General features: G+C 40.4%; 1 protein-coding gene across 2 annotated transcripts in view; it reads left to right on the plus strand.

Moving 5' to 3' along the window:
- The window catches only part of LMNB1 (lamin B1), a 36,115-nt gene that overhangs the window by 16,330 nt on the left and 3,351 nt on the right, over positions 1-16,434 (plus strand). The window contains exons 5-11 of one of the 2 annotated variants that reach the window (XM_033164591.1): positions 281-406; positions 1,904-2,124; positions 2,817-3,042; positions 4,054-4,158; positions 5,300-5,419; positions 5,648-5,764; positions 6,973-7,651. In XM_033164591.1, coding sequence (XP_033020482.1) covers positions 281-406; positions 1,904-2,124; positions 2,817-3,042; positions 4,054-4,158; positions 5,300-5,419; positions 5,648-5,764; positions 6,973-7,014 — 957 coding nt within the window. In that variant the 3' untranslated portion in view covers positions 7,015-7,651. Of the gene's footprint in view, positions 1-280; positions 407-1,903; positions 2,125-2,816; positions 3,043-4,053; positions 4,159-5,299; positions 5,420-5,647; positions 5,802-6,972; positions 7,652-16,434 lie in introns of those variants that run through there. The other variant, XM_033164592.1, reaches the window with a different exon arrangement.

Genomic DNA, 16,434 nt, shown 5'->3' on the forward strand with positions numbered 1-16,434 from the left:
ATATTTCGTTGATAAGAGTTGAGGAAATTGCACGTGGCCTAAGGGGAAACTAAGGATAAAAGAATCTGAATATTTTTGTGGTTGGAGGGGTTGTCCTGGAGAAATATTACATATGTTCTTAGCTGTCAGATTTTCAGAAAAGCCTGCATGACAGGTTTCCTGTATTACATGCAATGTGTGCCTTACTTAATGTTGTTGCAGATATTTTAAAGTACAAGCACTTGCTTCTCTATTTGTTGGCAGACCAAATGTGAAGTGTGTTCTGCTTGTTTTCCTGCAGCTTGAGAACGCCAGACTCTCTTCTGAAATGTCTAGCTCTGCAGCCAACACTGTCAGAGAAGAACTCATGGAAAGTCGCATGCGCATTGACAGCCTCTCTTCCCAACTGGCTAATTTGCAGAAAGAGGTAAGGGATTCCACAATCCTGTCTTTATCACCTTAGTAGCAGGTAAGTACTTCTCAGATATTTTATACATTACATTACAAGTAGTTCAGCGGTTTTCCAGGTTACTGTTGTGTGTGCTGTACTTTAATCTTTTTATTCTTTTTTTAAAAAATCCCTGCGTTTGAAATAGACTGGGCCAATTTGTTGTCCATTTTTGGGTCAATTCCACCTTTTGTTCCCCTCTTGATTTATGAAACAGTTACTAGCGTTCAGTCTGACTCCATTGTATTGATTACCGAAAATGAACAAGTGCTTCTTTTTAGACAAGAGGAATTCATTGGTTACACAGCCATAGTTGTGTGTTTGTGCTATAATTCTGCCGGAGCATAGAATTCAGTTTCCTAAGATTCTCAGCTTTCATTTCTAATTTTTAAATAATAAGCAGTGTTTCTGGCACTTATATTTATGAAGATATGCTGGAGCGTTTGTAGGGAATACCCAGATTTTGGGTGACGTTGTTGGCCAACCAAAAACTTGTCACTAGGACATGCCCAAAGGAGTGGGGTCTTCTCCCTGCATCTTTGAAACATAGCACTTCAGGAGCAAATAGAAACTCCTCTATTGTTCCTCTCCAACTTGGCACTGGGGAGGGGTGGATTTGTTTGCTTTTGCCTGTCAGTTGGTGCTCTAGCCCCTCTCAAGGTTTGGAGTCAGTGAGGGGAGGTCAAGGATGGTTTGGGGTCTCCTCTTGTGCCCAGTAATTACAGAGCTAAAACAAATGGTCCCAGGAAGAAGCCTTTTGCTGAATCTCACTCAGCAGAGCCTGGTTGACTTCTCTCACCATGTCAGGATAGGAGAATGAAATTGATAAACAGTAGCGATATGTAGTGATACCTCAGAAGATTGGAGGGGCACAAACATTATTTGCAGCGTCTGGGGTAGGGCTTCAGGGTCCTTCATAGCGCCCCCTCTTTTAACTAGTAAAACCCAGACATTTATGCAAGCTTGCTTAATTTACAGAACTATATGGGTTGCAAAATTGAGATTATTTTGGTTCATTTTCCATTTTCTGTTTAGTGTGCATAACATCACTGATTATCATCAGCTACATCTTAATGCCATTCCCTTTCTTAAGCCATGCCCTTGCCCTTTGCATAATATGCTAGCAAATGAGAAAATATAAGTGCTGCAGCTTGTCTGTGTTCCAGTAATGAGCCAGTTCTGCAATTGTTCAGTGACTTGCTAGATTTATTCTTGCCCAACATAGGAAGTGTGTGTACGTGTGTGTGTTCTGTTTGTGCTTTTTTTTCAAAACAGACTCACAATCATAGACATCAGCTTTGTCACTTTAAAATATGAAGCAATAGACACAATACCTTGCACAACAGGCAATTTGTATTAAAAACAGGAATGTAACACTTACACGGCTCTTCATATTCATTCTGTCTTTGAATATTGGCTTTTAGAAATTAAAATTCCTGAAGTTGGTGTCTGTGCATTTTTTATTTTATTTTTTAGTCTAGAGAATGGCTAGAAAGGATGCAAGAACTGGAGGATATCCTGGCTAAAGAAAGAGATAACTTTCGCAGGGCACTGTCTGATAAAGAGAGAGAGATGGCAGAAATAAGAGACCAGATGCAACAGCAGTTGAGTGATTATGAACAACTCCTTGATGTAAAATTGGCGCTTGACATGGAGATCAGTGCATACAGAAAGCTCTTGGAAGGTGAAGAAGAAAGGTAAGAAATACTTGTCATTTACAAGAGACTGGAAGTTATCCTAAAGATTATGTACTCCAACTACCTGCCCAATTACTCCAGGCACATGCAGTCCACGTTTAAGAAGGGGAAGGGATATTGGCTACATGTGAAGAGCAAAATGTTTTGACAACTAGAGATGAATAATGGAAAGAGCTTCTCAGTCAAGTGTGAAACTTTTTTCCAGTTGCTGAATGTGAACACTAATACCTCTCCAGGTATAATGTCTTATGAAATAGAATGCAATTAAATTAGGGTTTATAGGTATATCCAGCCAAACTACTCCTCTTATGCTTGGTGTTTTGCAAGGTAAATATTTTCTCTTGAAGTTTTAATGGTTGATTTAAATGTTGCTCTTCACCCCGGGCACTCCCAACTGAAATAGTATAATAATAATTTTTAAAGAAAACTTAATCCCTCATTCCCAGGCCAACCCTATCCTTGAAAACCCTTAGTCCCAGCCCTGGTTTTTCCCACCCACTCTAAATGGTGGGGAAATAATCCAAAATGCACATACTTGCTTGAAATCCAACCTTGCAGGTTATTAATATACTCAAAAGTAATTATCAGAGTTCACAAAACATGTTACTAATCCATGCTGCCTGAGAAGGAGAGAGATGGAAGCACACTTGAAAAGTGTGTGTTGGTGGATTTCCTTTTTTCTTCTTCCACAGATTGAAACTTACTCCCAGCCCATCTTCTCGTGTGACAGTCTCTCGGGCATCATCCAGCCGCAGTGTGCGCACAACCAGGGCAAAGAGGAAGAGGGTTGATGTTGAGGAATCTGAGGCCAGTAGTAGCGTTAGCATCTCTCATTCAGCTTCCGCTACTGGAAATATCTGCATTGAGGAAATAGATGTAGACGGGAAGTTTATCCGCTTGAAAAATACTTCTGAGCAGGTATGGAAACCTGAATAATCAGATGAGGTGGTTAAAATGTAGATGACATTTCCCTGGATGACCAGAGAAAGAAGCAGAGCAACGACAAACAAAGGTTCTCCTGTGATTGATGACTTGTCCTGCAAAAGTTGAGAGTGGTTCAAGAATGTAAAACTCTTAAATGGTCTTACAAGATGTGCCCCAGGTGAAACAGTAAGGGTTGCATAGTGATCGAGTTCATAGAAAGGCTTAGAGAGCATATCGTATTTCACCACCCTCCCTGTGTTTTGAATGGCTTAATGTTCAAGTGTATATAATGACTTATATGGTAAGCCAGCTACTTACGACGTTCCAGGGATAGTGCCTAAAGCCAAATCATATCTCGTTAAAACAAACTGGGTGCCATGGCAGGTGGGATTGCCAAAGCCCTCGCCCCTCCAGATGCCCCCCTTCTTTCCGCCCCATTTTTAATTAATATTTTTGCCAAGCACGTTAAGCTGATTGCGCACATGTTAAATGCACATAACTTGCAAGTGCACTGTAGTGACATCCTATACATTGATATTCAGATGTACGCCCCATTGAATTCAGCAGGACTTCCAGGTAACCATATATAGTCAAAGTGGGATACCTCTGGCCTGTGGTCTTAATTATGCCCACCAGAGCATTTTATCCCAAGCCATGCACACCTGTCCCACATTTGACATATATGATGATGGGTTGGGGGGGCAGGTAAAAACCTCACTAGCTGAAAGGGATGCCTACAGGCATTAGAAGTTGGCAAAGCCCTTTTCAATGTGCTGTGCTAGATCACAGAGAGGGATTTCTGAAGACCCCTGCAGGCAAAAAAGGTCACTGGCAACATTGTGGTGTCAGGTGATTGACAGGTGGGCAGCCCTGTCTGTGTGCCAAACTTTGCTCATAAGGGGTTGGGTGGGGATAAAAACAACCTGGTTTATAGGACTGTAGTCTTAATGTTCAGAAATAAGTACATAATGGCTTGACATGAAAACATCACCTGCTTTTGTTTAGGACCAACCACTGGGAGGTTGGGAGATGATAAGAAAAATAGGAGACTCTTCTGTCACTTACAAATATACCTCAAGATATGTGCTGAAGGCAGGCCAGACCGTTACAGTAAGTGAAACCTACTTTTTGAGTTATCAAAATGTAACTTGGGATTAGCGTGTTGGAAATGTGCTTGGGGTCTAATGTGGGTTCTTTGCTCCAATCTAGGTGTATTTCATTTTCTATTAAGGACTCTCAGTAGTTTCCTAAAGAGTTGCAAACTTATTGTTCACACACAGTGAGTCTGGCAAATTGATCTCTTGAAAATTCTTTGGTGGAATACAGTAATAGGAAAATGGTGATGGAATATTTATATAGTTGGAACAGAAGGAGCTTTTAACCTTTTCCCTCTGCCAGTACTTTTCTTTCAGACTTGGGCTGTTTCTTCTGCTGCCAGGCTTTCTGGTGCTGAGCCTGGTTAGAAGCAAAATGTAAAAGGTGGAGTTTGTCACTCCTCCCAAACACCATTTTTCCTGTGTCAGTATTCTGAGGGAAACAGTAACTCCTGCTTAGCGAGTGATGCTACTTTGCACTTAGGCACCTCTAAACGTGAGAGGCAGAATAGAGCATGCATGTCCAAAAAGTGTGTTGCCAACTGGAAAAGTTTGCAAAGCTGTGGTGTGAGCCATCTAACCTGTATCCATGGCAATTACAGAACTCTCCAGAAAGCTGTGGGCCCTGGGTCTGTTTTGGAAGGGCATGACTCCACCCTGCAGATATCTACAATATCTACAGATAGTGGATGCTTGGGTTGCAAACGTGATCCATGCGGGAGGCATGGTCACAACCTGCAGCGTTCGCATCCCGCAGTGCCGCGTCTGCACAGGCGCGGGTCATGATTTGGCACTTCTGCGCATAGCACGATTTGACGCTTCTGCACATGCGCTGAAACCCGGAAATAACCTGTCCCAGTACTTACGGGTTCAGCACAGTGTGCAACCCAAAATTGTGCAACCTGAAGTGGCTGTAACCCGAGGTATGACTGTATTGCAAATGGGGTGTAACATGTATGGTGCTCTATAAATCGTTTTTATAAAGTTCAGCTAAGAAAATTTTAACTCATTACAAATGCAGTTATTATGGGTCAATAATTTGTCTAGGTCTTCTGCCATTTATTTGCTTCCAGAACTATTGCTATAGATAGAGCTTGCACAGTTCTTTTCTGGAAGACGTATTTTAATCCTTATTGACGTATCTTTCCCTTTCCCAGATATGGGCTGCTAATGCCGGAGTAACAGCCAGTCCTCCTTCTGACCTCATCTGGAAGAACCAAAACTCTTGGGGCACTGGCAAAGATGTTAAAGTTGTGCTGAAAAACTCTCAGGGAGAGGTAATGTTGGAAACCTGGCTAATCTATGCTCATCACAAACTAATTTGTCTAGTGAGAATAGCCCCCAAAGTAGGACAGAACTATACTTTTTGCTTGGATGTACTGGTACATAACACTAGCACAGTCTGTGTCGGATTCTAGATTGACAACAGTCATACTAACTTGCAGCAAATGGTCAGTAAAATATGCCAGATAGCTTGAATAACTGAACAGCCGCATCTGTTACAGGAAGTTGCTCAGAGAAGCACCGTCTTCAAGACAACTTTACTTGAAGCTGAAGAGGTGGAGGAAGTAGATGAAGAACCAGCTGAAGCTGTAGAAGAAGAGGATCTATTCCACCAGCAGGTATCTTATAACTAACTCGCACTGGTATGCTTTCGAAGTGGGACAGAGCAACAGGAGCTCACCGCTGCCACGCAGATTCGAACCACCAACCTTCCGATTGGCAGTCCCAAGAGGCTCAGTGGTTTAGACTACAGCGCCACCCACTCCCTGTAACTTAATTAGTGATATGGAAAATAAACCTATTTTCATAGTGACCTTGGCAGGAGAACAGTCCAGGTAATTGTTTTTTAAAAAATCAAAATATTGGTATTTGGAAGAATTCCTGCAACTCTTTCATATTGCCACAGTGAAGTAAAGTTATGTTCATATACCCTTCTGTGTATCTAAAGGTCTTAAGATGTAGCAATTTTAGTGGCTACTATAGAGGTAAGCATTATGTGAGTCCCAAGCAGAGCCCAAAGGTGGGGAACCTAGCCCTCCAGATGTTATTGGACTAACTTCCATCAGCCTCAGCCAGGGTGATTTCATGGTCAGGGATGATGGGAGTTATAGTCAGCAACAGGAGGACCACGGGTTCCCTATCCCTAATGTAGGCTCTCCTTGGTAATTTGAGAACCTCAGGGTTTTTGTTTTAAAAATCCCGTTTCATGGCTGCAGAGACACTGATGTGCTAGAGAACATGTGGGCCAACTGGCTAAAAGGACTGAAACTAAATTGTATTGCTCATCACAGCTTTAAACATGCATGGCTTGAATTGCACTAGATAAAAATCATGGCCTAGAGCTGTGGCAGGCAATATTCTGTTTAACTCAGTGTGCATCCTACATTTTTATACCAAGCATTACATTTTGAAACTTGGCTTTCCAATAAGGCACTATATTGTGGAAAGCAGTGGTTTTGGTTTATCTCTGAGCAAGACCTCCTTGCTCATCAGCCAGAGATTTAGAATGTACTGCTAGTTATCCTTTGCACATAAACTCCTGCTCAAGCCCTTCAAAGATTTCCATCCCTGAACATTGCCCATGCTGGCAGGGACTGATGGGAGTGAACAATATCTGAAGAAAGCACACGTTCTCCACCACTGGCTGTTTCCTGCTTGATAAATCCTGTGCCCATGAATTTGTCCACAAACAGTTCCCATGACAAAAAGCTTGGTGAAGAAGGCAGACTGTTAAAAACAGTTAATCAAACTACAATTATCGAAAGATACTTAAAATGTCCCCCTACTTTAACCTTAATTAAAGCTGTCTTTCATTTCTTTAAAACAGGGAGACCCACGAACAGCCAACAAAAGCTGTGCAATCATGTAAACTCGTCATCTGTATATCCTCAGTTATGTTAATCCCTTCCTGCAGAGGAGAACCTGCTTGGAAGCACAATATTTTTGTATTTCCTTTTGTGAATTTTAAAGCTGTGTCTGGCCTTAATTTCCTTTGTCACAGAGATGGAGGTTTTTGTAAGTGAAACCCATATATATAGCTTTTTGAAATGTGAAATATTGACACTGAATAATGTACTGTTTTCAAAAACAGCCCTCATTTTTATGCTGGTCCTTTTCTAATATCTTCATTTAAGAATAACGAACTACTGTGTGGGGGGTTTGTTAGTTAGATTAGCCATCTACTATTTGTCCTTTTACATTATTAGATGTTTTTTGGAAGGGGAAGTAAAGGGGCACTCAACAAAACCTTTTGTACTGAAAACTTTTGTATTTTAGCTATCAGGTTATACAAGTTTTACTTGGAACATTTGTAAAGAATATTATCCAACAATTGCATCATAAATAGAAGGATGAAGGATTCAATAAAATTCTTTTGCTAGTTTTGCTTCACTTAGAAACTTAACCGCAAATCAGGCTTATGATAATGTGTTAGGTGTGTTTTTTAAATTCTAGTGTAACTTGCATACCTTTTCATGTCAAATTAACAAATAAAAGTTACCTTAAGACGGGACTTGTATTCTTTTTTTGGGGGAGGGGGGAATACTCTTTTCCTTTAGAAATGAAATGTGGAACCATCAGATTTTGTAGGTGAAAGAAACTGTCCTTAATGACCGGTGTACCTTTTCTGCTTGGACCAATTCTTTTTAGCTATGTACTTGTCTTTATTTTTATTAAACATTTATTCAAAAGTTACAATACAGCTTTGTCCACTGCCATAATATCACAGAATTGTCACTTCGTTCCTCAATCCCAATTATACTTGCTTTCAACATTTTTACAATATGCTTGTCACTTACACCTTTAAAACATCAATCAGCTTTCAGTAACCACAACAAAATACTGCTTAGATTTTTCTTGGTGCGTTTGTGTATTTGGAGTTTAACCACCTGATCTTGTACCCAGCCTACAACAGGTTTTCAAGATCGGGAGCTGTGTTCCTGCTTTTGTCAAGCTTCTTGTAGACTGGATGCTTCTGAGGAGCATTTCCCCACACTTTCTCCAAGGCAAGGAGGTGCCTTGCACCCAGCCTGGAGCATATTTGGGAGACCATCCCTCTGCTTTGCAAACCGTCCCAATTTAATTCAAGGTCCGAGAGATCCCTTGCAGTCCTCCCTGCTCTTCCAAGACATGAGAACCTCAATGTTTTTCTCCCTTTAGGCTGTTTTCTGAAGGGAAGCAAGAATTGACCTGTAGACCAGGGATTCCTCACCCCTGTAAAGGGCCACCCACATTTGATATTTAGAAGAAATTATTCTTTCATGCTAATAAAACACTAATAGAAAAGTTTAATATGTGAAGTAGGTAAAGGAGGAGTTCTAGTTCCTTAGCCAACCTTACATTGTCTGCATCTACAGTGGTGCCTCGCAAGACGAAATTAATTCGTTCTGCGAGTCGTTTCGTATTGCGAAAAATTCGTCTTGCGAAGCACGACCATAGGAATGCATAGGAATGCATAGGAATTTAATTCCCATAGGAATGCATTGAAATTTTCGTCTTGCGAGGCAAGCCCATAGGGAAATTCGTCTTGCGAGTCACCCTTTCGTTAGTGAATGCCTTTCGTCTAGCGAGTTTTTCGTCTAGCGAGGCATTCGTCTAGCGAGGTACCACTGTATCATGTCTCAACCAAACGAGAGATTCAGTCCTTACAGCTGGGTCAGCAGCATCTCAGAACCATCTCTATTGTTCATAGATGCTTTTCCTTTGTCTTATTACAGATTGCCTTTTCCTTATTGAGTGGGTGTTAACCCTCGGTTATTGGCCGTATTGATTAGAGCTCCTTAGATTGGCTACAGAGAAGGCTTGATATAGTTGCTTATAAATGGGGAAGTGGAATGTGCCTTTTTTGTTAGTGTTATCAGTTAATGAAAGTGAAAAAAACAAATATTCTGGCTTGTTAGGTGCATTGTTTTAAATGTTTTGCAAGCAGAAATGTTCCTTTGCCAGGATCACAAAATCAAGCTAAATTGGCTTCCAGCCATGAAGAGGAATGTTCAACGATACATATTTTGAGAAAGGATATTGAAATCAGTAGACATGACCTATTCTAAATGCAGTGGAAGCCAAAAGCTTTCTCTGGTGATTCGTGTTCTACAACGATCTATTCCGCCACAAGATGGGAGTCTTGCTATTGCAGTGTTCATTGAAGATAGGAAAAGGGCAATTCACTGATAAAATTGACTTCCACTTTTGCCAGGTTCATTACAGCACCGTATCAAACCCAAGAAGTAAACATTTGAGCTGTGCTGAAGTACTGGAAATGAAAAATGTCTAATATCTGCTTAATGTCTAAGAAAGATGCTACATTCATATGTATTACTGGCTTTCATATCTTACAACAGTTGTTACCTAAGGATATGAACGTTGTTGAAATGAAAGCACACCCCAGAACACTTCCCTTTCACTTCTGTTATCCTTCCCCACAATGCCTTTTAATGTGTGAAGTGAAGATTTGGACTGTTTATCCCCCAAAAGAGGATAAACTGGGTGGTACTTGGTTCAAGCTGAGGATGGAGGAAAGTGGTGTGTGTTGACTCAGGTTGATAATGTGTTTGAAATACGCTACAAGTGTCTTATAGGGTACGTGAAAGAAAGAAAAAGGTTATGATGATGAAAGGGCCTAAAAATGGCCATCCTCCTGCACCCTTTAATTCTGTATGAGTAATGTTGCTTGGCAAGGAAATGTGTAAGAAAGTTGGTAAATGTTAACAAAAATTAATGCCCCATTTAAAGTTTAGTCTTTTAACAGAAATAGGATTTTTTTGGCTGATGAAAACAACCATTTGGAATCCTGGAATTGCAGCAATTTACACCTTGATGGTGATCTAGCTAAATAGCTCTGAGAAGAAGCCATGAAATTCAGGTTTGTAGACATATTTGTTCTTCTCATTGATCAAAATAGTGTAATGGAGTCGTGGGAAATTAAAATAAAACGGGATTTGCTTAAGGGTGCCTTGAAAATCATTCTAGATGATAGACTTTGTGTGCTGAGGAGCTGCAGCAAAGTTGCTTACATGTTCGATTTTTTGCTCTCTTCAGTACTGTTAAGACACCAGGAAAGGGACAGTTACTTTGTTATGTAAATGATCCTTTTTAGGATGAAATGCCTAATTCTGTGTCTTGTGTTTGTGAGAGAATCTTGACAAAAGCAGTATACCTTCTTTTTCCACAGTAGAAGAAAGACCAAGATAATAAGCAGCAGCAGAGGTCACTTGACAGTACAGTGGTACCTCGGGTTACATATCCTTCAGGTTACATACGCTTCAGTTTACAAACTCATCTAACCCAGAAATAATGTTTCTGGTTAAGAACTTTGCTTCAGGATAAGAACAGAAATTGTGCTCTGGCGGCACAGCAGCAGCGGGAGGCCCTATTAGCTAAAGAGGTGCTTCAGGTTAAGAACAGTTTCAGGTTAAGAACGGACCTGCAGAATGAATTAAGTACTTAACTAGAGGTACCACTGTATGCACATTAATAGGATTATAAGAGAGAGGCAGTCGCTAGGCCATATTTTGTCTCTCCTCCCATATTTGTGTAAAAGTTCATCTACCACATGCAGGCAGCTGACTAAGGATACCAGATGAGTTGAACATGTAGTTGGTGTGGGGGTGGGGAAAATACATATCAAGCTAGATCGACCTTCCCCAGCTTGGAGCTTGCAGCTGCAGCCAGCATATCCATGCTGACTTGGGATGATGGGAGTTTGAATCCAAAACTTCTGGAGGGTACTAGGCTGGGGAAGCTGACATAGACCCATAGAATCATAGAGTTGGAAGGGACCACAAGAATCCTCTTGTCCAACCCCCAGCGTGGGACTCAAACTCATGACCCTGAGATTTAAGAGTCTCAGCTTCTATTGACCAAGCCATAGTCCCAGTTATCAGCTATCCTGCTGGGTGTCTTTGATTTGCAATTAAGAAATAATTAAATGGAGTAAGGAAGGTAGGCCTGACTCATGATGATTTCTGGGGTTCCGGACCAAATGGTAATCAGTGAGGCAGGAAAGATGACGTACGATTGTATTTGAATGTCAGCTAAAGATGCAATGATGAGACATGTTCTTCCTTTGGAGGAGAAAGTGTTACATATTCTGTTGTCGGCAGGCTCTGGCTCATCTTATTTTTGAAATTTCCCGTTGGGTGACAAGCCAGAAAAGTGAACTTCAGCTGTTATAATTTGGTCAAGGCATTTTCTTGGGAGAAATCTGAAGCCCTGCTTGTCAATAACTTCTATACCAAAGGCTGAAGTAGGATTTGCACTTTTGCTAAGTGTCAAGGTGTACAGATCTTTGCTTGAATTCAATCTAGTATTTTTTGTTAGACAAATCTTGGCATCTTGTTCAGTAGCTGGGAGAAGAAGCTTGGGAAGAAACAGGCAACAAACTTTTTCATTGTCTTTAATTCCATTTGTTCTAGACAAATTTCCCTTTGCAACTACAAGAATAAATTTATCATAACCTGTATAATTTTTAATCTCAGTTTGTATAAAAGCAAGCTTTTCACAAACTGGCACAAAGTTGCTTTGGAATTTAACATGGTAACAAAAACTACAGGATAGAAAATAAACTTTTTAAAAAGCATAGCTTTCTACTGAGAATCTGTCAGATGACACAAGCTATTTACCTGTATTAAATACTGCTGATTGAAATGCTTCTCTATTTTCTATAACTTTCTGTTTGAAATTAATGAATCTGCTACTGTGAAAAGCTGTTTGCAACCACCACAATGTTTACAAACATTTATTGAAATTGAAGTTTCATTTTTGTTATAGTAGTAATTTCAGATACATGGCGGTGGCTAATATTTAGAGAAGGCTCCAATGTTATCTTTCCTTGTATAATTGTGAATTGTAGCAAATGTTTTGTCCAAGCCTAGTAATGGCTCATTATGATATGTTTGCAATATCTAGCTTCATGGCTTTTGCTCTGGAGGCTGTTTGCTCAGAGAATTGGTTCTTCAAGGGAAGCCTTATTTCTTTTTTAAATTAAATCTTCCTCTGCTTTTTTTTACTCGGAGTAGTTTAGATTTGCCTGGACTGTAGACCCAAAACTATTGTTTTCTTTCTAATGTGGTACTAGAGGTAGTTGTTCTTCATTCTCTCTTTCCCTCTCAATTAAATATAAATTAAATAACGATACTTCGAGTTTATTTGGATTTGGCAAGTCCTTAAACATAACCCCATTTTCCCTCACGCTAAATTGTTAATTAGGCTTGTCATTGCAACATAAGGTGTAGTCTTCGTATCAGCAGGTTCGCTGCATTGATTTCAGTTTACAATAATGCCTGTATTTTATAACATTCCCGTTCCCAGTTTATTTTACTGTCAGAATGCATCGCAATGGCAAGTTATGTATCGTGTCTGCTTTTTGTACAAGGTTACAGCCAGGCGTAGGCGGTAGTCAGATGATAGAGAAGTGGGAGCTACAAAACTTCTCCCAAGAAGAAAGCCATGATGCAGAACCCTTCATAGATAGCTCTGCTAATAAGTTGTCTTAGCTGAGACGCTGTTCTGCCTGCCTTACACCCCAAAAACATAAATTGACCCTGTTGTGACTATGTTACACACTTGTGCGCTCCCCAACCATTTCATTCTTTGATCACCTTGCTATTTTGTGAAGCTCCGAGGTTCCTAGGCTTGTTTTTCTTTGTTCATTCTGTAATGAAGTTAATAATTTATAATCTCCCCTATAATCACCACACCTCCCCTAAATTTATATTGGATTACTGTTTGTTACATCTTGAATGACCCTTCACATAATGCAACTTCATGCATAAACCAATATCCCAAGTTGAGAGTTTGAACACAATATTGTTGGCCACCCCCTTATACCTTCCTGCACCACAAAACCGGTTATTTACCAGACTGGGGTAGCGAAAAAGCTTTCTTGTTGAACCTCTCTGTGTTCTCAGTGAAAAGCACTCGGGGTACAGTCAAATGCAGCTGTACTTTGAAATAAGTCTCACTGTCTTGCTTGTGAGATGTATGTATTAGAACTTCCATTATAAACTAAATTTCTGATTGCACCTTGATTGAAATGCTACAACAGTATCACAAACTCCCTCATCCAATTTTGCATCAGAACTTTGCTACCAATGCTAAATATTTTCTCTTGGTTAGATGGCAAGGTATACCCTAGAATAACTTCTTGTCACTTGGTGACACAGTTGCTGCTTGAGGAAGCACTTTCTGCATTCTGCTGAGCTAAGCAATAATGTAAAACCTACTTCTTAGATCAGCTTTATTTTAGGATAAAAACCACACACAAACATTTTTCTCTCTCTGCTTTCCCTATTGAATGTACTCTTACAATTAAACTAAAGTGTGAAGATTTTGGTATCTACTAAGATCAGCCTTTCGGATTCTGAAAGTTAAAAATGGATTTATCACATGTCTAAAATGCTGATATCGGAATTCTCACATTGCAAGGCTGCTGTCCCTAGGGAGCCACAGGCAGCTGCTAAGGAGTGATGGAAATCCTTTCCTTATGCTTCTCCCCTTTGCTGGCCCATCTCATATTTTTGCGCCTGAGTTGGGTAGATGAGGAAACAGCAAAACCTGAAAAATGCCTTGCAAATGATCCCTCCCCCCATTAAAGTATTTAATTACATGATTCTCAGTTGCATTAACTAAACGATAGAAAGTTGTTTCTCAAATTGTATAACCTTGAGAGCCTTCTCTACCCTGGTCAAAACAAAATAGAAAATTCTTTTCAGTAGCACCTTAGAGACCAACTGTGTTTGTTCTTGGTATGAGCTTTTGTGTGCATGCACACTTCTTCAGACGAAAGCTCATACCAAGAACAAACACGAAAGCTCATACCAAGAACAAACACAGTTGGTCTCTAAGGTGCTACTGAAAAGAATTTTCTATTTTGTTTCGACTATGGCAGACCAACACGGCTACCCACCTGTAACTTCTCTACCCTGGTACAAGTTGATTGACAGGTCAACACTCGCCTTTGAAGTTTATGTTCCTGTCCTAAGAAGATGGACAGGCTTTTTTTAAGACTACCTTGTGTAGGTTGTGCACTGACAAACTTCTAGTTATTGTTCACTAGGCCAAACACACCCAGAGGACCACTCCACACATTCTCAAAAGGAGTTGATAAAAGATACAGCTTTGCATAAAATTTGTGCATGCTAATTTATAGGTGCCAATCCACTATAAGTAGAAATACACCACATTTTGCCATAGTGGGGAAGACTGGCACCAGGTAGCTTCTGTCGCTGCTCAGTCTGCTGCGCATGTTTTAAATGTTTCATGGACATCTTCAGTTCTCTTCTCCCTTATAGCTCCTCATCTTTTAAGCAACACTTGGATCCTTCAAAATAGAGACTCCTTTGAAGAGTAGGATACATGGTGATCCTGTACACAACCCATCCTCTGAATATGAGAGCCTACCAGGGCTTAATGAACTTAGGTTTGTTGCTGCATATATTATTATTATTATTATTATTATTATTATTATTATTATTATTATTATTATTATTATTATTATTAATTGGTAGCCTGGATGACTTTCAAACATGAAAAATTTCCCAATACAGGGCTGCCTTCAGATGTCTTCTAAAGGTTGTATACGCCTTGACATCCACAGGGCGGGTGCCACCACCGAGAAGGCCCTATGCCTGGTTCCCTGTAACTTCACTTCTTGCACTGAGCGAACCGCCAGGAGGCCCTCGGAGCTGGACCTCATCGTCCAGGCTGAACAACGAGGTGCAGGTCTCCTTCAGGTATACAATTTAATCAGCGGACCAACCTATGTGCTTCTCCGTTGTGAAAGCTCCCATTAGAGGCATCTCCTACCAGTGTTCTGGGAAGGAGTAAGAAAGACCCCCTGCATAAGGCGTAAGTGTGCCAAAAACCTGAACAGGCATAAATCCTTGGCTCTGGAGTCTTAAGTCACATACGGGTAGGTGCTATGATGAAGCTGCAGAGTTAATCCTTTGAATAAGCCTCAGGAGTTTTGGCACTCGTTGCTCACATACCAAGCAGGTATAGATTGGGCAGTGGGGGACCATTTTAATTAGGGTTTTGAGTGAAGGACCTCAGGCTCTGGTGCACTGCTGAAATAAGAAATGAAAGGAAATACTGAAGTTGTATTAATATCATAGCTTTTACTGAATTGTCATTTCGAAGAATTATGCAGCATCTCTAAAGGGCACCCATGCTCATGTTTTGAATGCACATGTATTCAAAATTGTATAAGAATACAATTCCATTTGTTCAAAAAGTCAGGTGGTCAAACTTTGTAGTTTAATTACGTGGGTTTATGTTTTGTTTTTTTGCCAAATAACAGTTGCTTATTCCATTTGACATATAAACTATACAGTGGTGCCTCACTAGACGAAAATAATTCGTTCTGCGAGTGTCTTCGTATAGCAAATTTTTCGTCTAGCGAAGCACCAAGGCAGAATAGCGGTTTTCGTGACGGAATTTTTTTTCTCGTCTTGTGAGGCAGCCCCATTGACTTTTTTGTCTTGCGGGGCAGCCTTCCGCTAGCAAATGCCTTTCGTCTAGCGAGTTTTTCATCTTGCAAGGCATTCGTCTAGTGGGGCACCACTGTATTTTATACATATCCTCTCCCATTTGACCCCCCCCCACAACTGCACAGAAAATACAAGCCAAATGCAGGGATTGCCCCCTATATATTTGTCACGATGTAGAAAAATATATTAAATTGCACATAAGCTACATGTCACCACCTTGCCAGCAGTAATTGTTGGTAGAAGCAAGTCCATTTGATAGCTTAACTCTAAAAAGAGTAAGGGGATGAATAAAAAAATTATTATTTTTTCCCTCTTTAGGAAGGGGCAGTCGTAAGCAAGGCGTACCACCCAGGAATTTGAAAAAAAAAAAGAATTCCAAATTGGAATTGGCCACAATTACAAAGCCTGCTGTAAACATTTGTTCACAAATAGACCTGAAGTCTCACTGGTACGAAGAAGTACAGTCTTCTAAACTCTCATCTAAATTTACCTGTCAAGCGGAAAATCCAGCAGAGAGTTGTAGCTTTACTTGATTGTTATGCATCGCAGGCCCAAGCTTCCTGGAACATGTCTAATGAGGCAGTCCTTGTATGTATGCAGAAGCTCCTCTTAACAAAATAAATCTGGAGAACTAGGGCAAAACTCTGTTCTGATGTAACTTGGCTCACTCAAGATTTACACCAGTATTTACAGCACATACAGTGCCGCCTTTCGGAGCTTTTTGAAACCGAGCCTGCATGGGGTTTGATACGTGAGGTATAAAGCTACATCATTACTCTGGCCTTCAAGAGTAATGCCCCAGG

Source organism: Lacerta agilis, chromosome 11, assembly GCF_009819535.1.
Source record: "Lacerta agilis isolate rLacAgi1 chromosome 11, rLacAgi1.pri, whole genome shotgun sequence".
Taxonomy (NCBI): domain Eukaryota; kingdom Metazoa; phylum Chordata; class Lepidosauria; order Squamata; family Lacertidae; genus Lacerta; species Lacerta agilis.